The following is a 20,454-nucleotide window of genomic DNA, read 5'->3' as shown; positions in this document are numbered from 1 at the left end:
AATAATCAAAGCTTCTGCAACTTAAACACTTCTTTACTTTAAAAGCCCCGAAACCTTTTTTCTCAATCAGCTTCTTATTAGTGATAAAAGGTAGATTTGTTTATCTACCCTGTATAGGATCCTACATGAGCACACACATTTTCTTTCAAAGTTTGAATGATTTTATGTTCCTTCATTCATGAAATTTCTGGATTTGTGTGTGTTCATTTGTGCTGGTCTTAAGTGGGTGGGACTCAGTCTGAAAAAGGTGATGTCATGTATCTACATGCACCAATCAGGATTGAGCAAAATGTGAATGAGCATGACACCTGGTTGGTTGTTACTGTAACTGTCAATCAAATCAAACCGCACCCACAGATACAGCAGAATAGCTGAGGGTTTGGCTGTTAAACTCTTCAGAAATAATACCTAAAAGAAAGATTTTGACTGTTGCTCATTAAGTCATGAATATATATTTTAGAAAAATACTTTATATACTTTAAATACTTTTAGATTTCAAGTCAAGTTTTCAGGGGCTTTAAAATCCAATTCTGTGTCATTTTCAATTTCCATTTCAGTCCTCCCATAATCAAGGTTTGTCATTTGTACCGTTGATCCACACAGGAAAGGTGCCCATGTCAAACATGGCGTATCCCCAGGTGTTGATGCCTAAATTAACGGTCAAAATCCCAATGATATTCAGAATGAATCCAGCTTTCACCTGAAGGAACAGATATATATACAGCATGAGTCAAGTTAAAAGAACAGGGTATCTGCAGCAATGAATGGCATTGAATTTAGTTTAAACACCTATAAATTAAAGTGTGATTGTTGCAACTGTGGATCATACGCAGGAGGCTATAGCAAATACTTTCACTACTGCATCCCATAATGGGCAAGTAGCAATTTGAGCAAAACACTTGAATGTACCTAAATTAAATAATAATTTACAATTGGTTAATCCATTCATCTATTTTCTGACACTGATCTGGGTCCAGGTTGCGTTAATTAAATTAATCATATCCTTAGAAATGTGATTTAATAATAATTAATTCTAGGCACTGTCATCCTTAGGCTACTGGTTGTCCATCATTCTGTCAGACTTTGACCTTTATGATTATGAAGCAGGAATGAAATTGCATTCAATGTGGTATTAAAAAGAACGCTGATGTTCACAAACAGTTTATATCTGGTGAACAAGGGTAGATCTTAAAAAAGGTAAGAAAATGGTTATTTTAAACACATTTAAATTAGGGCCTGTATTCATCAAACTGCTAAAAGTGAAATTTTGGATTTCAGTGAAAGATTAAAGTGAAACTCCTCCTACTTTCAGCTGGTACTACTCCTCACAGGCCAAAGAGAGACAACTATTCATCTAATTTCTTACAACTTATAAATGGTCTCATATAGGAAAACGCTCTGATTGTATAAAATATCATGAATAATTAAAAATAGGGTTGTTTTAGCCTCTACATTTGATATGAAACAACATGAATTAAGCTGGCATAGATTTTATTTGCAATCATTTTCAATACAGCTTCATTGTCTGCACTTGTCAATGTGGTACTGAATTCTCAGCCAATATCCTTTATTATTTCATCCATATTTTAGATTTGTAAATGATAAATACTTACTGATACCTTTACTGGAGATATTGAGGAACTCACACAAATAAAAACTTTTTTAAATACAATGGGCCAGATGTAGGTAAATCCATGGATTGATGATTGACTGTTCCTTGTCTGAGCACATATATGTGCAAACACCATAACACAATACTGAAGTCAATAAGAAAGAGCCTCAGTTATCTGTCCTGCAACTATATTTTTCTACAGTCAATGTAAAGGACGTTTCCCTCTCTACAATTTAAAAAAAAAGACTTCTTCTTTTAAACTAGATCACGTATATATATCAATCATACTTCACCTCTAAACCTTGTTCACATGATATTTGTAGATTGTGTATTACGGACTACATATGTGTGTAATTCTCACCATGTCGATGACTTTGAGGCTTCCAAATGAGAAGGCGATGGCGTTGGGTGGTGTGGCCACAGGCAGCATGAAGGCTAGAGAGGCAGCGATGGTGCAGGGCAGCATGACGTATAGCGGGTGTATCTTAATAGCTGTGGCCTAAGAAACACGCCAACACAACACAGTTTAATACATGGAAGCGCTGTGTTAACACCTGTGTGTATGTGCATGTGGACAACTGAGTTCTGTTCACCATAGAGGCCAGTATGGGCAGGAACAGGGTGGTGGTGGCTGTGTTGCTGGAGCACTCGGTGAATGTCGCCACCAACAGGCTGAGCAGCAACGAGATGGCATAGGGGGGGATTTGCTGCAGAGGTGCCAAGCTCTGTCCCAACCACTTGGACAGACCTGACTCCTGTAAATATAGAAAATGTTCATTCTTTGTGAGATTGCTATTAGCCATGCAAGCATTTAGGGATGGAAATGTCTGTTGGTCGCGCCACCAATTTAGTCCAGACTGAAATATTTCAACAACTATTTTGTTACATACATTCATGTTCACCAGAGTATTCATTCTAGACTTTGATGATCCCCTCACTCCTCATATAGAGCCACCAGCTGTTCACACCACTGAAATATCTCAACATCAACTTGATTTATTGGCTCCACCATGTTCATCAGCTAGTTGCTAACTTTGTCAGTGTGCTGTTGGTGCTGAGCTTTTAGAGTTTTTTTGTTGTTGCTGAAATCAGATGCCATGTGCGTCTGAAAACCATGGTATGAGAGTGATGAGAGTGAACCAAAACAGTAAAGTGGCAGACAGCAAACAATCATAAAGCCAAGGGAAGCTGTGCTGATTCAGATAATAGTTTTCTGTAGGTTCAGTATGAGCGAGTCCATTCACATTTCCACATTGTTTTACCATTGTCTCCTGATACAGTGTTGGTAGAAAATATCATCTATCACACCTGCCTCAGCTGGAGTTTGTGTTAGTCAATGCTATTAAGTGCTGCCTATCCCAGAAATCACTTCAATAAATAAAACAGTGTAGGTGGTACCATGACATTTTATTTTAGATTTTCTGTTGATTATGTCTTTTTTTAGAGACCTTTTAACTTTTCCTTTCCTTTTAAACTACCAAATATATCGTGAGGTTCCAGTTTTTTAGTTATAGCACATAAGCACATGAGCCTACAGCCTACAGCAGAAACCTAATATATGATTTCTTAAAAGGAGAAAACACAGTGTTCGTACCTCACTGCCAGCAGCCAGAGCAAAGCCTCCTCCCAGCAGCAGGATGATGTTCCAGGGCATTCGCTCGTGGACCACCTGCCAATCCAGCAGAGTGGGGGGAGACTTCACCATCTTACCTATGAGACACAGATGAAATGTGAACATGAAACAGTAATTACTTTAAAAGAGCAATGTCATACGCAGCTGAGCTCAAATTTAGGTCACACAACCTTCATTAAAGTATTGTATTATCGAGGATTTTTTTCTCCGTAAATGTGATTAGTAGGGTTAAAATATCACCTGCATCGTTGTAACCGTAGCCTCTATAACTGGGCAGCTGGGATGGGATGACGAAGAAGAGCATTGACATAAAAATAGCGATGGTTCCATCTGACACAAACCTGAAGGACACAAGATAACGTTATTAAACATTATGTTGCTGAAATGTTTCCTGCTCAGTTTCACATGGTGTTACAGTGCAAATGTGTGTGAACTGATGTAAAACTGCTACATCATTTATGAAGAGGTCAAAAGATTTAACTGGGGGACCAGGGTTTAAAGAGACACAAGGTGGAAGAGTAGAGGAAGGACTATGGGTTAACAAAACATCGGTCCAATGAGGTAGTGAATTGCTGAAACTGAGTTATCGTCAAAAATCACCAAATAGGAGTGTTAGGTTTAAAGAAGCTCTTTGGAGTGTGTATACAACTGCTTTTTTTATGGAGACAAAACAGGTAATGAAAGAAGTTAATGTTTCTCTTGAGAAATATACCATGAAAATAAAAATGTGATGCAAGGCCACACTAGCTAGAATATAGCAGGATCTCCGCCATTGTTGTGTTGTTTCAGTGTTATTAATGCTGTGTGTAGGACCAATGTGAGACACACATTGTGAACAAGCACTATCTAAAAAGCGCAGGGAGGTGTCACATCAGCCCCTTTGAATGGGTGCTGCACTAGTAAGAAAAATATAGAACATCACCACACTTATCTAACGAAGCCCTGAGAGGCAAGTGAGAAAAAAAAGAATCTGGTGATTCATTTTTGTAAGTCTGATGTAAATTATTTTCTCTTCCTGTGTTTATGACTTTTTTCCATTCTCGTTTCAGCCAGAAGAGGCTGAAGTCCACCATCACCCCTTGTTCTTTATAGGAGTAAATGCATAATGCTTTTAGTTCTATTTGAAACATTGTGCACTTCACCCTTTTTTGGAGATGAAATTAGTATTACAACAAAACAAACTTGACAAAAATGTATGTATGTATTTTTCACCTGTTTCACAAATGGAAAAAAAGGAACTTACACTAAACAAAATTATAAAATCAAATCTTCACTTTTTCTTTGCCCCCATTCATCATGAGCTGAAGAGAGATCTAATGAGATCTAAGACTTTCTCTATGTACACAAAAGGCGTATTTCTCTCAAATATTGTTCACAAATCTGTCAAAATCTGTGTTAGTGAGCACTTCTCCTTTGCCGAGATTCAACTGTTAAGTCACAAACACAAGAAAACAATTTAGATTAGACAAAAAAAATGGATTACAAGAATGTTTCTGACTTGCTTCTCAGGGCTTCCACACTTATTCTTTTAGAAGGAAGGTGAAGAAACTCACTCCTTAGGGAAGATCACTGCCCAGCCGGGAATGAAGCCTGGCTCTCTAGTGAACCACAGGAGCACCAGCAGTATAAAGACCGTGAGCACCGCCCCTTCAGCAAACTTCATGGGCCCCAGCTTTTTGTACTCCTCTTTCATTACCGCATACGCCTCCTTATCTCTGTCGGTTTTCACGCCGCAGCCAAATGACTCCTTCAGGCTGAGAAGAGAAGTACAAAGTACAAAGATGCTGCAGATTCGTCACCAAATCGAGGAAATGTTTATTAAGATTTATTAGCGTGGACTACGTTCGAAGAACTTGTTAAACTTTAAGGTAGGCCGAACGTGGATTTACAGCACTTTTTCAAGGTGTGGTCATTATATAGAATGAGTTCCTCTACTGAAATGTGTTAGTTCATTACTTTTAAGTCTATAATTGTCTTTAAAACAAGTGGTGTGTGCCTTGATGGTGCAACATCACTTACCTGGTAGCAGCAGCAAAAATAAATGGTATCCTGGATTTGTCCCTGATAATTGCTTGTGCTTTTTTACTGCTCTTTGGACCATAGGAATCCACTGACTCCTGCTACGGCGCGTTATGCCGCGGTTTTGATGCGTCCATAGACAGGTGTCATGCCAAGGTAGTTATCCCCGACAGAAAGTGTTTCCCCTGCCGTGGGAGCGCGCATACATTCAGCGGTGAAGGCGGACCTTCGACTTCACCAAAGTGAATGAAAAATATACCATGTGGATTGTTTAATCTATCGTTTTAGTATTGTTTTATTAAGGAGGTTTGTGTAGAGCAAGCTAGCACTTATAAACGTTTTTATAGGCTTGTGTTACCGAACTTCGTATTATTTATTCATTGCACTCAACTGAGAATGTCTACACAAGACGAGCATTTAGTTTCACTCATAAAGCAAACATTTATTTTCGCGATAGTCTGGTGATGTTATAACTGACCACGTAGTCAATCACTTTGTCATCCATGTTACTGTTTAGAAGCTAGATTCAGTCAGTCACCTTTTTCATGCTGCATTCAGTTTAATGTACATTTCGAGTCAAGGAAATGTAACGTTGAGGCGAGCAAAGTGTTAAACTGATTAGTGATGTTGATACAGGTGACATGAAAAAGGTGACAGTCAATCCACATGGTATATTTTTCATTCACTTTGGTGAAGTCGAAGGTCCGCCTTCACCGCTATTTGCACGCGGGCTCCCGCGGCAGGGGAAACACTTTCTGTCGGGGATAACTACCTTGGCACAACACCTGCATCAAAGTCCGCTGGAAGCGTCTCAGAAGCGTTTCAGCAGCGGAGTGTGCAGCCTGCCCCACATTATTTACTTATTGTTTACTGCTACCTTCTTCACAGCCCTCTATGACCCCGTTTCGTTCCGTCAACTTTAGGCAGCATTTCCGAAGATCATTTCAGAATCAGAGCATTTTGCCTGCCTTTTTTTGTTTAGATTTGTTGATTTGGTAATCAGTGTTTGCATTTTGTGCTTCTACTATGATTAAGTAGGCTACATAGTTAAATGATTTCTTTTTGTGTCCGTTTTAACCGTGTTTATTGTTGTTTTACGATCGGGAGACTCCACAGACTCCTGTTCTGTGTCTGACTTCCTGCCTGGTTTGATCTGCTCTGTGCTGCTTTACGTGGCTAGCGTTGAAAAATAGACGCACTGTGGCCGCGTCTTTTGGACTCAAAAGCATTGACTCCAAAAGACGCGGCCACAGTGCGTCTATTTTTCAACGCTAGCCACGTAAAGCAGCCGGCAACCGTGGCGCAGTCGTAACGCGCTTAAGCTGGAGTCAGTGGATTTTAGTCCAGCTACTTTTCCTAACTTTACTAAAGTGGGTATTGCTTATAGTTAATGATGAATGAATAATGAAACCCGTTACAGATTAGTGTAACAGTGACAGTGTGTGTAACTGTAATTAAATACCTTATAGCTCTTATCACCACAGATATTTGACTAGCCATGGTAAGAAACACACATGTTACTAATAGCATTAACTGTGGCTCCCTTCTATTCAAGTGTCCCAGTAGGCAGTGACAGTGTGCAACTTGTTCATAATACACAGGAAATAAAGTACATGTAAGTTATTCCAATTTCTTCACTTAACGGAATATCTTGACATTTAGGGAAAAATGTTCATCTGCTTTTTAGACAGAGTCAGATGAGAACACTGATATCATTCTCACGTCTACTCTGCAGCTGGTTAGCTTAAGTTTACTCAGAAACTGGCAACGGGGAAGCAGCGAGACTGCTCTGTCAGAATTCAAGTCATGATTGACCATCTGTCCTTTTCAGACCATGTTGCTGCTGTCGCTGCCGCTTTGCTCTATACAACATAAGGAAAATCAGGCCATACCTCAATAAGGATGCCACCCAGCTTTTGGTACAGGACATGGTTTTCTCTCGCCTCGACTATGCCTATTTCTAGTAGGTCTTCCAGCTTGTGCAGTGAAACCCCTATAAATGGTTCAGAATGCATCTGGTCTGGTTTTTGATCAGCACAAAAGGACTCATGTCACTCCATTACTGTGTGACCTCCACTGGCTACCCACGGCCTCCCGAATCAAATTCAAATCACTAACGCTGCATAGAGAGTGACTACTGGGTCTGCACCTATCTACCTAAACTCCTTCCTTCTCGGCCACTACGCTCCTCCATCGAACGCCGCCTGGCTCTGCCATCCCTACACACAAAGCAATCCCAGTCCCGGCTGTTCTCATCTGTGACACCACGATGGTGGAACGAGCTACCACACGCCATCAGAGCAGGGGCGTCCCTCTCTAATTTCAAGAAGCTCTTGAAAACTTATCTCTTCTGAGAACACTTTCTCTTATAACACGTCTAACTCCTAATATCTAACATGCACTTCATGTGCTCTTCTTCTTCTTTCCCCTACAATTATCCTGTATTGATTGCACTTTTTGTTAACTCTTACTTCTTTCCCTAGATGTCTATGAAGATTCTCAGTCATCCAGGTCATAGTTATCCAACGAAGGTTAAAATCAAGGGCAACTGGACTTGGTTCTTTCCCTAGGTATTTACCCCATTGATGCGATATGTGCTATGTGATGGCAATTCGAGTTTTCAAATAAATAGCTTAGGCAAACACTTTATGTGAATTTTATTCAAGTCTTCTGCAGAAGGAACTCACTGGGACACACGCATGAGAGTATCTTCCGAGTGAGCTGCAGTGTCTCAGCACATGCAGTTTTTATCCTAATCTCAGGGTCAGCACTATCTCACCACTGGAACTGGAATGTTGTCTTTCTTGTTGTTTCTGGAGAACACTCAATCTCAATCTATTGTGAAGTCAATCATGTCCTGGTACAGCCAGGCACAAGTTGTAAAACAATAAAAGACATGACCCCCCTTGGACACATTGTAAAGCATCACACACATTTACCTCCTATTGACCAGTGAGTAACATTAATTACATGAGTGTGTTTGGAGATGGTATTTGATGCTTTGTTGATGCTTGTATGTTGTTCCTCAAATGTAAGTCGCTTTGGATAAAAGCGTCTGCCAAATGAGTAAATGTAAATGTAATTTAAATTTTATTATCTTCTGACAGATGCTAGCTGTTTTCCTGTTTCCAGTCTTTGTGCTAAGCTAGGCTAACAGGCTTCTTACTGTAGCTTCATATTTAATGGACATTCTATTCTGACTTTCCGCCAGAAAGGAAAAATTTCCCAAAATGTTGAAGAATTTATATAGTGTGTTCTAAGTGTTTTGTAGTATAAATACAGCTTCCTCTTTAAAGGATCAGTTCACCAAAAACACACAAAAAATGACCTATAAGGATTTTGGATCACACAAATAGTTTCAGTTTGAACATTTAAACATGATGCTGAGTATGAGGGAAAACATGCTTGTCTTCATTGCTCACATCTGTACTGTACATATTATAGGCTGAAGTTGCCTTACTTGAAGCCCAGGAAAATTAACTGAAGCCAGAGCCAGGTCAACACCAGCATGATCACCATGTTGGGAAAAGCAAAGCCGAACCAGCTGGCAAAGTTGATCACATCACCATTCCCAGGGAATAGCCTTCACAAAAGATAAGATGGAGAGATAAGAGGAGGAAAAGAGATACAAACAGGACAATCAGCCGTTGCATATCTTTAATATTATTGTCCTTTGTTTATTAAAGCCTTACTTGTCCATTTGACCCTTAAGGATAAGGTTAGGGGTCGTGCCGGTGAGTGTGGCCGTGCCACCGATGCTGGCAGAGTAACACACACTCAGACTCATCCCTTTGGTCAGATGCTCATACTTGGCCTCCATCGCTTTTCTCCTGGACTCCTGCATTGCTTCTCGACTACACTCATGTTGATCTGGAGCCCAAGAAATTCAGTAAGTGCAAGTTATTGGACAGGTTACTGTCCAGAAGACCATAGACTCATCTATCTAGCAGACATTTCTACTTACCCGCACTGTTCTCCAGATGACACTTGGTGTCTGGCTGTTTAATGCCTGTTATTTCCTCTTTAGTTTCTCTCATCTCAAGCTCAAATGCAGGGTTGTCCTCGGCTGCATCCTGGAAATCTTGTTCGTCTGCCCGAGCCTCTGTGGCTTTCAGCTGCTGCAGCACGGCATGGGCAATGGGCAGCATCATGGCCGTGGTGGCTGTGTTGCTGATCCACATGGACAGGAAGGACGAGACGCTCATGAAGCCCATCATTAACCTGTGTGAGAGGGTAGTAAAAGGAGTGAATATGATAATAGGGATAATGAGAACAGTAGTAGTTATGAGTTATGATCAGATCTTATTCAAAGAGTTATGTAGCAGCTAACATTTATTTAAAAATGTTTTGAAATTCATTTTGTCGTGCAGCTTCACAACATCATCTGTTTTTTCAAAAACAAAAAATTAAGCAAAATTACTGTAACATCGCAATGAAATTGTATTTTATGAGAGTCTGTAATTTATCAATGCAAAAAATGAAAATGTTGTCATTCAGTACTAAAATAGTATTGCGTCTGTCTTCTGTTGTTTTTCAATATGCTGGAACTATTTTCTCCCAAGGTCCCAAAACAAGGGAAACTGAAATGGATGAATAATTGAATAATTTCACCCAAACATTTTTACTCAAAATATTTTCTTTCTTTTTTGTTTTCGGAAATGTGAGTCTTGAAGGCCCAGTTGCGCCATTTCTGTATCTGGCTGTGTTTTCTGTTTTTGCAGTGTGTTTTAAATGCCGCGCATGTGTTGTATGAAGCTGCTTTCTTATTTGCTTGTATTTTATCTATTTGCAAGTCTAATGCTTTTCTTAAGTTTAACTTGTTAAGATGTATGTTTTTTGCAGTTGATGCTCCTGATAGTTGTAGAGGAAGAATCACAGTGTACAGTGTTATCATCCTGAAGACACACACATTATCATGAAAAATGCTGAACTGAGCATTTGTGACATATTTTAATGTGACGTGGAAAGAAGTTAACAAGTCAGTACTATAAAGATCCTTGCAGGCTCTATTGAGCATCTATACACAGCTTTCTTTCTGCTGCCTGCTGTAGTTTACACAGGTGAGCTTTATCACAAGGCTTTCTTACAGGGCTGGACGAACACCAACCAGCAGCAAAACTCGGATTGCGATGCGCTTATGAAGGCTCCAGTGCTCCACTGCGATGGCCACCAACAGGCCACCGATGAACAGCATGTTAGAGTCTTTCAGATATTCAATACTCACCTGAAACAGACCACACACAGAGAATATCTTCAGCGTAGGAATCAAATAAAACAAATTCAACAGGTTGTTCAACTGTTGTTGTAACCTGTGAACCTCAAGTCTAATACACAGGAAATGTATCATCAATTTATGGGCAATAAAAGTAAAACACTGTGAGCAGCCGATTTTTTCATGTCTGTAAAGGTACGATGCCCCCTAAAAATAACTGACTGAAAGGTAAAATCACCACTTTCAGTATGCAGTGGTTCATTATCTAAGACAAATTCTATTCTGTTGTACTCTATTTGGTCCTGTTCTCCTGGTGTCCCTTAGCTGTTCTCTTGCTGAACTTGATCTGGTCTTGGGGGCCATGCAAAGACAAATATAAGAACATAAGCATAATGACATAATGAAGCACAGAAGTGTAAATAAGGACAGAACCTCTCCAGCCTTCATGATGCCCAGCATAGGGAAGAGGACAACAGGCAGTAGGGCAGTCACAGCCAGAGGCATACACTCTGTACACCAGTACAGAGCCATGAGGATGATAGCATAACCACATCTCGCTTGCTGTAAACACACACACACACACACACTTGTTGAGGCTAAATTCTCTATGAAAATAGACAAACATCACATCATCAGTGGAGCATTTTGTCATTTTACATCTGGAATATGCTTAGATGTGTAAAGATTAGATAGATAAAGATGTTTGGCACAGACAGACACAGAAGCAGAGACAGGCACACACTTACAGTAAATACAGTATTTCAGCTTTCATGTTCTTTGTTTTATCTCCAGCCTCTCTTTAAAAGGCCATACAATTTTACAGATGCAGATAGCAGGAATCCTTAATCTCGTCTCAGAAGATAACTCTTTATGGGTCCTCAGTAAAATCACGTTTCATAAAGACTGTTTAAACTGCCTGACACAAAAGGTTTGACTGCCACAAAGCTCAGCAGCTTTGAGTGTCTACTTTTGCACTTTTAAAACACAAAATTACGATTGTTACCATTAACACTATTATAAATATCTGTACCATTTTTCATTTAGTCTATAGCAACATCACCTTCACTGTCTGTACCTCTGTGTGTATATTGTGTAGGCTGCCTCCCTCCCCTCTCTCTCTCCTTACATCCCTCTCTTTTTCTCTCTATTCCTCTACTGCTCTCTCTCTCCCTCTCTCTCCTTCACCCCCAACCGGTCGAGGCAGATGGCCGCCCACCCTGAGCCATGGTTCTGCTCGAGGTTTCTGCGTCTTAAAAGGAAGTTTTTCCTTGCCTCTGTCGCCTAGTGCTGCTCTTGGTGGGAACTGTTGGGCTTCTGTAAATATCATCACAGAGTACGGTCTAGACCTGCTCTTTAATGAAAAGCACTGTGACATAACTGTTGTTGTGATTTGGCGCTATATAAATAAAATTGAATTGAAAATAAAGTAAGATAAAACATTTTAAGATATATTAATTTTTGTAACACTTTCATGAAATTACTTATTACACATACATGCATACAGCAAGAGTTACTGTTGTTGCTATAATTTATAACTATAACCTTCTTTACTATTGCGCAGCGCTGGACTGGTAATCTGTCATACTGGGCATTTTCCTGGTAGGCTGGCGCACCTTGGGGCCAATATTTAAAATTTTAATATAAAAAATTATTAAAAAATTATAAAGTATTGCTGGCCCAGTCTCATCTCTTACAGGGCCGGTCCCACCTCTCCCCCGCTGTCCTCTCTGTTTCTGAGTTGTCAAGATGGTGCAAATGCAAAAAGAAGTGTGTGGAGAAGTTGTAGGCCAAAAAAAGTAAGAATCAAGAAGCGGATGCCACTAAATGTGCAAAAATTACAGATATGTTTGCTGCAGCATGGAGGGAGGAAACAGTGACTGGCCGAGGAAACAGTGGCTGGCCGAGGAAACAGTGGCTGGCCAAGGCCACTGCCAGGCAGAGGAGGAGGTGTTTTACGCATTATTTATTTCCCCACCAGAGTTAGATTGGTGATATTTAGGGTTAGGGTGGTGTTACGGTTAGCCGGTCAAAGGCAGAGGCAGGTGCAGGACTTGATGTGAAGCTGGAGTCCATCAAGTGACAGTTGTCGAAGATCTGGTGGGGAGAAAATTGCTGCACGTGTGACAAGGAAGCCTAGGAACAGAGTGAGCAGGATGAAGGTATAGTTGAACCGGTATGCAGGGAGTAGCATGCAGGGACACAAGGACTGAGGGAGAGTGCAGGGAGGTAGTGTGTGTGCCATGCAATGATGACGATGATGAAAATAACATACTTGTAACGCTATCATAAAATGAGACCGTCAGCTACTGCTGTCAGTCTAAACTTGTAGCCTAGCATAGTTCCCAACTGCTGTTGCAACTTTGGCTGATTATTCTAAAACTGATTAGCTAACATTGGCATTGGCTAAGTAGTGAGTGACCTGGGTCCATATAGTATAATATTATTACACTATGCTACATACTCTATACTCTAGGCTTGATAAAGAAGGCTGTTTAATAGGTTACGTCTGTCGCTCAACAGGAAACAAAGTTGTCCTTTTTTTCCCACATATACATATGGTATGGATTACTGTTATTACCATTTGTGGGGCATTTTTAGTCTTTATTGGATTGGAAAGTGGATAGAGAGAGAAATGGGGGGCGACATGCAGCAAAGGGACGGAGCAAAGGGCTGCTGCAGTAAGGACTCAGCCTTGTACATTGGGCACGCACACTCACAGGTGAGCAAAACCACACCTAAGCCAAGCGTAGTCTTAACTAAATGTGCCTACCAGTACCTCTAAAGCACACTAATAAAAATGTTGTATTGTTTAATTTGTACAAAAAAACTATTTCTTATATAAGAGCAGTTGCCAAGCAATCAACAGGTATCAGTACAAGACTCCAGGAAGTCACTACTCCTAGCCAAAAAAAGAGTCTGGCATATAACCCCTTACAAAACTGCATCGGGAGGCAGCCATCTTAATGTGTCTTTGTTGGTACTGTAAGTCTCTGTGTTGTAATGAAGCCTTTGTAAATAGTTTAAAAATAAAAGAATCAAGCAAATCAATATACTGATGAAATAAGTTGTCCAGTTGCAGCATTTGAACACATAATGGGTAACCTATGTCACTCACAGGGTTTTTAAGGTGACTGTGTTTCTCGTAATCATGTTAGGAATTTGGCCCTGGAGACAGACATTATCTTTCTTTCGGATTAAGTGATTTGGATTGGAGACGTAATGAGTGATACATGCAGCCGACATTCAATGGTTACACATAAGCCAAAGAATAATTACGTTAATATAAAGTTAGGTAATGTTAGACTCTGATATAGTGTAGATGCGTATTCTCAATATTTCCTTTGTCAGTTTGACTTTTATAGCTGCAGGCAACCGCATTTCACATAAAATCCACTTCCACTCAATTCTAATTCTTAAAAGTGAAAAACAGTCTGATTTTCCTTTCACTTTTTAAAAATTATTTTATGGGTTAAATTTAAACCATAATGTGATATTATTTGATTGTAGCATCTTTCAAATAATTGTGAAGGCAAACGTATTTGTTAGTTAAAACCCACACAACATCAAACACTTTGTCTCTAGTGTGAAATTTACTTGATTTTACCAATTGAGCTACTGACACATGCACAGTAATGTTTCTTGAAATTTTAGAGACAAATTACTAGTTGCAACTATAAAGCCACCTGAAAGTTTCAGAAGTTTGATTGTTAATTTATTTGTATTGTACTATGAAATAACTGTTTGAAACTTTGAAGATTAATTCAACAGCTTGTTCTCAAATGATATCAGATGCTCAGGACATACATGTAAAACCACATGAAAAAACATGAGAGTATTAGCCAGGCATAAGGAATAAGTGCTGTTGTTTCCATAATGTATCTTTCTGACATGTACTTACAAATATCTTTAGCCACAGTCAAACAACAACTATTACATATTTTAGACTCTGGAAAACACAGATGTGTAAAAACATTAATTCCAAGCACACACACACACTCACCGATGTAAAGCTGATGAGAGGCAGGGGAAGGAGTACAATTGGAGTGAAGATAATGATGAAGTAGTTTCTGTGGTACCATAGCCACTTCAACCAAATACCCATTATTCTCCAGGAAAAACTGACAGGTAACCCAGTGGCAAAAAACTATCCAGAAGTCTCCCAGGTAACTCAGAACAAACAGCTGATCAAGATAAACACCAAGTGGCCCCTGGTAAGAAAAGACAGAGAGGCAGACAGGTAAAAATTAAGCTACACAGCAAGGTCAGGTGAGCTAAGGGTGAAGCACAAGTGAAGCTGGAGAGAAAGCAGAGATGTGCTCCACAGGGAACATCTGAGGTAATGAGACTTAAAATGATCACAATCTACTCTTTCTATCTCTTGTAACATATCAAACATTAACTCAACACCAAAGAGATCTCAATCCTTGATAGAGAGACAGACTAAGCTATTGGGAAAGAAATAAAGGTAGCAGTAAAGGTAGAGAGAGGTGGAGGGATGACAGATGGGGAGAAAGATTGCCAAACAATAGATAGTTTTATCAACTTAAGGAGCTCTTAACCAAAGGTCAGGTGCTGTGCATGCACCAACTGAGCTGAAAGAAACAAATAGGTGCGTGTAGCTGCTTAGGGTCTGCGAAAGGTGCACAAAATCTGCAAAGTAAAGATACAGAGCATTTTAACTCTGTATTGTAAGTACAGCAGAGCAATAGGTCTGTCTGGCATGTGTTAGTTAGCCTAATCAATAAGCAACCTTGTTTTATGCACTACACTCAAAGGTTTTGCGCTACAGGCATGACCAGTAGCTTATGGTGGCTAACATGTTAGCTATATTGCTGTGTAACTGATATTACTGAGTCAGTTTGCTGATTTAATTTCTCTCCCCTATGTTTTACTGTTAAACATTTTCCATTACATGGGCTCACTTCAAAGGAATAGTTTGATAAAGCTGGCTAAATTAGCTTAGCAGCTAGCCTGGCTCTGTCAATGGTTACAAAATCTGTCTACCAGCACCTCCTAATTAACACAATATCTTGTTTGCTTAGTCAGAAACCAAAGTGAAAAAACCTCAGATTTGCCATTTTACAGAGGGTTAAGTGAAAACAAGTCAAATAAAAAACACCTCCAAACCTGTGGACAAGTTTCATCATGTTTGCTAACACACTACAGTATCCACCTGGGTTTTGTGCAAAGTAATAAAAGCTGTGACTTATATTTTTTTGCTTTTTATTTCAGTTTCTATGTGCCTTAATTACAGAGTGTCGTCAATCTAGTCACATCTTGGACAAATCTCTGTTCTGATTTAATGATTTTATGGAGTTTTTAGCTTTGTGTGTCTTACATGGAGACAGTTCCTTTCAGAAATCACTGAAATGACTCAAATATCAGTATATCAATATTAAATCTAAGCACATCACACGTATAACAGAAACACAACTTTCATCAGCAGTAAGACATTTCTGTCTGTGGCTTATTAATAGACAGCCAATGGAGATTTGGCAGCAACCCAGGTCACTAACTGATACAAGCTTCACAGACAACCAAAGTCCACATGCTGTAATAATCTGTCCTCACCAGGCATACAGGCAGTTTTCACACTATCACAGAAGACAAATACATTTTTAAACCCATCTGACTTCCTTCATTGTTTGGACTGGTTTATCCGCTGTTAGACTGGTGCTACTGTGCGAGACATCCTTCACTTTCAGAGTGATGAAGACTGTCAGCAGACTCTTTCTGTCTGGTGGTTTCAGTCTCTGCGTCTCTCCATGGTGCTGAATCTATTAACTTCTGTCAGACAATCTCCCGTTGGTCATAGTCCAAAATAATAATAGTAAAAAAACAGTTATTCCACGGACTTTTAAAAAGATCCTACATTTTTCTCTCTTTAATATGCCAGGGCTATCAGGGCTAAATTGTGTTTGCTATAGGGTTGTTTTTTTACACCAAAGATCAATAGAGGAAAAAGACTGCCCTGGTTACACAATGTTTGAACTCAGATACCAGGGAATTGTTGGGTCTCTGTAAATAATATTACCACGAGTATGGTCTAGACCTGCTCTGGATGAAAACTGCAATGTGATAACTTCTGTTATGAATTAAACTGTTGTTATAATAAGTCTGTAAATAAAGAGCAGGGTGAGAACAGTTAACTTATGTAATATATACGTAAGAAACATATCACTGTAGTTTTTTTACGATCTTGCACGTGGAAACTACTGAGAACTCTCTGTTTTATAATTGTTTCCTGCACTTCATATGTGAGATAAGGCCAGAAATAGCTTCTATTAAGTCATAAAGCACACCTTCAACCATATTAAACCCAAACAAGTGCTTATGTCAAATCACAAACAGCATTTAAAATGTTCATATGCATGGAGAATGAAGTTTGTTTGTATACAAGTTAGTGACTATTTTTTTTTAAATCAGTACATGGGTGCTGTTGTAAATGTAAATGTAAAATGTAACTCTTAAAAAAATGGACTGTATTGTTTAGGGTAACAGAGTATAATTGAGTAAAATTGTCTTATAAAATGTGGATAAATGACCATTAAATAAACCATCAATTGAATTTCAATATTTTGTATGTTTTTATGAATGTCGTATTTAGGCTTCACAAGTGAATTATCAAACAATGAGAGCTTTACAGATGTCAGGAAATTTGGGTTCTGCTGCTTCTAATCAGCCACCTGTTTACTGGTTTCCACTTATTATTTATTTATTCACCATTCTCTATTTCAGTGCTGTTCATACTATGTCATTGTATATATTGTATACCAATAAACCTACCTCAGGTCATAAGGTCATAGGTCTTATTTATTTTTTCCAGCATCCTTTGCACTATGCTCCATCACACTGTGTACATGTATGCATGTATGTGTATGTGTACCTGTATATCATATCCACCTTCTACATGTACATAACCTGGCAATAAAGCTGATTCTGATTCTGATTCTACTTGTCCTCCAAAAAAACAAACATGACTACACTTTGCTGCTGAATCTCAAAATAAACAACAATTCTTTGGATTATACAACACTCATTTCTATGTTTTTCAGTGTGGGGCTTATTAATTGACAGCTAATGGAGACATGGCAGCAACCCAGGTCACTAACTGACACAGGCTCCACAGAAAACCAAAGTCCACGTGCCCTAATAATCTGTCCTCACCAGGTTTACAGGCAGTTTTCACACTATCACAGAAGACAAATACATTTTTAAACCCCATCTAACCTCCTTCATTGTTTGTACTGGTTTACCAACTGTTGGACTGGTGCTACTGGGCGAGACATGCTTCACTTTTAGAGTAATGAGGAAAGCTAAAATCCACCTCTCTTTTTTTTGTATTTTATTTAAAACAACAACATCTTTCAATCTGCCTGGTGGTGAGGTGCTGGTTTCAGCCTATGCGTCTCTCCATGGTGCTGAATCCAATTATTAATTTTTGTCAGACAATCTCATGTTGGTCATAGTCCAGAATAATAGTAGTATACAGATTTTAAAAATATCCTACAGTTTTCTTGTTGCATCTCATGTTTTAATACGCCACTCTAGTTTTCAGGGCTAAATTTGGAAGAAGGCCTTGTGTCTGCTTTAGGGTTGATTTTCTTTTACACCAGAGATCAATAGAGGAAAAAGACTGCCCTGTTTACGCAATGTTTGAACTCAGATACCCTTTCCCCTTACTCTCTAAGTTACTCTCCCAGAATACAGTATATATTGACTTTACGAGACAATAGCACACTTTTGCAGTTTGTAGTCCTGGTTTACAATGCAGAAGCACTCAGTTAAAAAGACCATCAATGCAATATTTATTGTAATTACCTGTCTTGTTTAAAAAAAAAATAAATAAAAATAAACAAGCTGATAGTGGATGTTAAATTTCCCAGATGACTGGAAAGCAAGTGGGTACAAACTGTGGCCTAAAATGATCATGTTAGGACGATGTTTCTGGGACAGACAGGACAGAGATCAGCCATCCCGGTTTAATGATTATCACAGCAGAGTGTTGACCAATCAGGAAAACAGACGGCGGTGGGGGGGGGTCAACAGCTTCTGAAAAAATATCTATTGATCATCTGCACTCAATTCTGCACCCCAAAGTGGGGCACTCAGCTCAAACTCTCCTGAATGTAGTTGGTGTGAACAGGCAGAATAGCGTACAATTCTCTTCTGAATTAAAATTGCACCTTTTAAGTTTTTTGTTTTAAATTATTGCATTATTTTCTGTGAGTCAGCATGAAGCCAGCAGTGGTCCTGCTGGGCCTCGTCCTCCTGCTGAACACCACCTTTGCTGTGGAAGGTAAGTCTTCCAGATTGTCTTTTAATTTAATTATAGTCGATAGACTTTAAAAGTCAAGGAGTCAGCAAATCGTTTTACCTCTCGAGAAGTAATTTGTACTTTTAAGTGCTGTAAATTGTATTACCTTTAAAGGAAATAATCAAGTACTTTCCCATGCCTTTACCATACTATTCATTAGAACATTAAGAAAACAATGTGACGTTTGTTTTGTGTATTTCAGAGGTTTTCAAAGTGGGAGCCAGGCCTCCCACTTTGAAAACCTCTGAAATACACAGGGGGGCTCCAAACTGTTCCAGGGAAGGCTCAGTAAAAAAATATTAAATTAGAAATGAAAAGGAGATCACGTAGAATATCTTAAGTGTGTGTAATTTGGTTAAAGAGATAGTTCAGAGATAAAGTATTGGGGTAATTTTATTGTCAGAAACAATAAATGCCTTAGGACAGACTTCTTTTTATGTATTTGGTGTGGTCTGAAGTTTGTCAAAAAGAATATAATCATGATCCCTTAGGCATCTAGGACTTGAGCAAAATTAACTAAATAAATTGGGCCCATAGCCTCAAACCTTGAAAATGCCTGATGTATTTATTCTGGATGAAATCTTTCTGCATACACAGCATTCATTTAAATAACAATTTGAGGCTGGAATAGGTACAATTATAAAATAGTTCACCAATAAACCCCAAAGATTAGAGAAAAGGAAAAAATAAAATACAAAACAGATTTGTGTAGCACAACTCTTTCTTCCCCATTAATCATCTCACAACCCCTCAGATTTATCTTGTGACCCACTTGAGTGGCCAGACCCCTAGGTTGGGAACCACCAGTCAAGTAACTGGTAACTATAAATAAACTATTTTAATCATGTAATATATCAGTCAATGGGCCCATTTTTCTGTACAAGGAACACTAGCTTACTTAGCCTACTTTTTATATTTCAAGTCAGGGACGTGCACAGGGGGGTTGCTCTGGTTGCCCGGGCAACTGCCCGTTTGCCTTTCCTGACTCAAGTTGCCCTTCCGACTCGCCCTTCCGAGAAAAAAAAATAAAATAAAAAAATAATCGCGATCGCAAAGCCTCATTCACTTCCATTCGGGCACCGAAAGTGAAAGTCAGTAGGGGAAGGGCAAACTCTGTTTAAGTGGCTGCACTGCTGCAGCGCTGCCTGCACGTCAGTCGATTCTGTTCCCTACCGGAATTCCTGTTTCCTTCCTTTATGCAATCATACTACAACAAATCATGCGTAGTTTTGCCCAGTTACCATACGTGATACGTACCAACAGAAGTGAATACGAGCTAGAAGCGCAACTGAATGTACGGGAAGCCAAAAGGTTAAAAAAGGATTGTATTTTTTTCCGAAATCTAAGCGTTTTTTAATTTAATATTTTATTAGAAGCGAGTTTTCCCCATCTGTCAATTCAATCTAGATTATTTATTTTCAAATAAAAAAAAAAAAGGAAAAAAAAAAATAATAATAATGATTAAAAAAACAATAAACAATAATATAAGGAACTCTTTTTTCATGACACGAGTCATGTTTTTCTGTTTTGTTATTAATAGTAGTTTAGGTTATTGAGTGCTGTATTTAAGTGTTTTTACTTTTTGTATATTTTTTAATAAAAAAATGTTTTTTTCTCAGTCCTTCATATAGCCCATGTTTTTTGTTTGGTTTTTTTTTTTT

The 20,454-nt window shown here is 38.9% G+C and overlaps 2 protein-coding genes across 2 annotated transcripts in view; one reads left to right on the top strand and one right to left on the bottom strand.

Moving 5' to 3' along the window:
* Positions 1–6: 6 nt before the first annotated feature.
* slc13a2 (solute carrier family 13 member 2) lies at positions 7–12,068 on the bottom strand. Its single transcript, XM_046039624.1, has 12 exons — positions 12,062–12,068; positions 10,909–11,081; positions 10,352–10,488; positions 9,229–9,485; positions 8,957–9,134; positions 8,725–8,847; positions 4,799–4,999; positions 3,486–3,586; positions 3,207–3,322; positions 2,206–2,367; positions 1,974–2,111; positions 7–700 (listed from the first exon to the last, which is right to left on the bottom strand). The coding sequence occupies exons 1-12, from the start codon at positions 12,066–12,068 to the stop codon at positions 569–571; spliced, it is 1,725 nt and encodes a 574-aa protein (XP_045895580.1). The 3' UTR covers positions 7–568.
* Positions 12,069–18,711: 6,643 nt separating this feature from the next.
* Positions 18,712–20,454, top strand: part of vtnb (vitronectin b) — a 6,372-nt gene continuing 4,629 nt past the window's right edge. The window contains exon 1 of the mRNA XM_046040472.1: positions 18,712–18,775. Within this exon, the coding sequence (XP_045896428.1) occupies positions 18,712–18,775 (64 nt within the window). The remainder of the gene's footprint in view (positions 18,776–20,454) is intronic.

Source organism: Micropterus dolomieu, linkage group LG23 (genome assembly GCF_021292245.1).
Source record: "Micropterus dolomieu isolate WLL.071019.BEF.003 ecotype Adirondacks linkage group LG23, ASM2129224v1, whole genome shotgun sequence".
Taxonomy (NCBI): domain Eukaryota; kingdom Metazoa; phylum Chordata; class Actinopteri; order Centrarchiformes; family Centrarchidae; genus Micropterus; species Micropterus dolomieu.
The sequence above is the reverse complement of the archived record's forward strand: the minus strand, read 5'-3'. Positions and strand labels throughout refer to the sequence as shown.

Coding starts and splice junctions, on each gene's coding strand:
- slc13a2 (XM_046039624.1), bottom strand. Junction 9,135..9,228: donor TCATCTGGAGAACAGTGCGG/GTAAGTAGAAAT, acceptor CTTGGGCTCCAG/ATCAACATGAGTGTAGTCGA. Junction 2,368..3,206: donor CTCTGGCTGCTGGCAGTGAG/GTACGAACACTG, acceptor CTATATTTACAG/GAGTCAGGTCTGTCCAAGTG.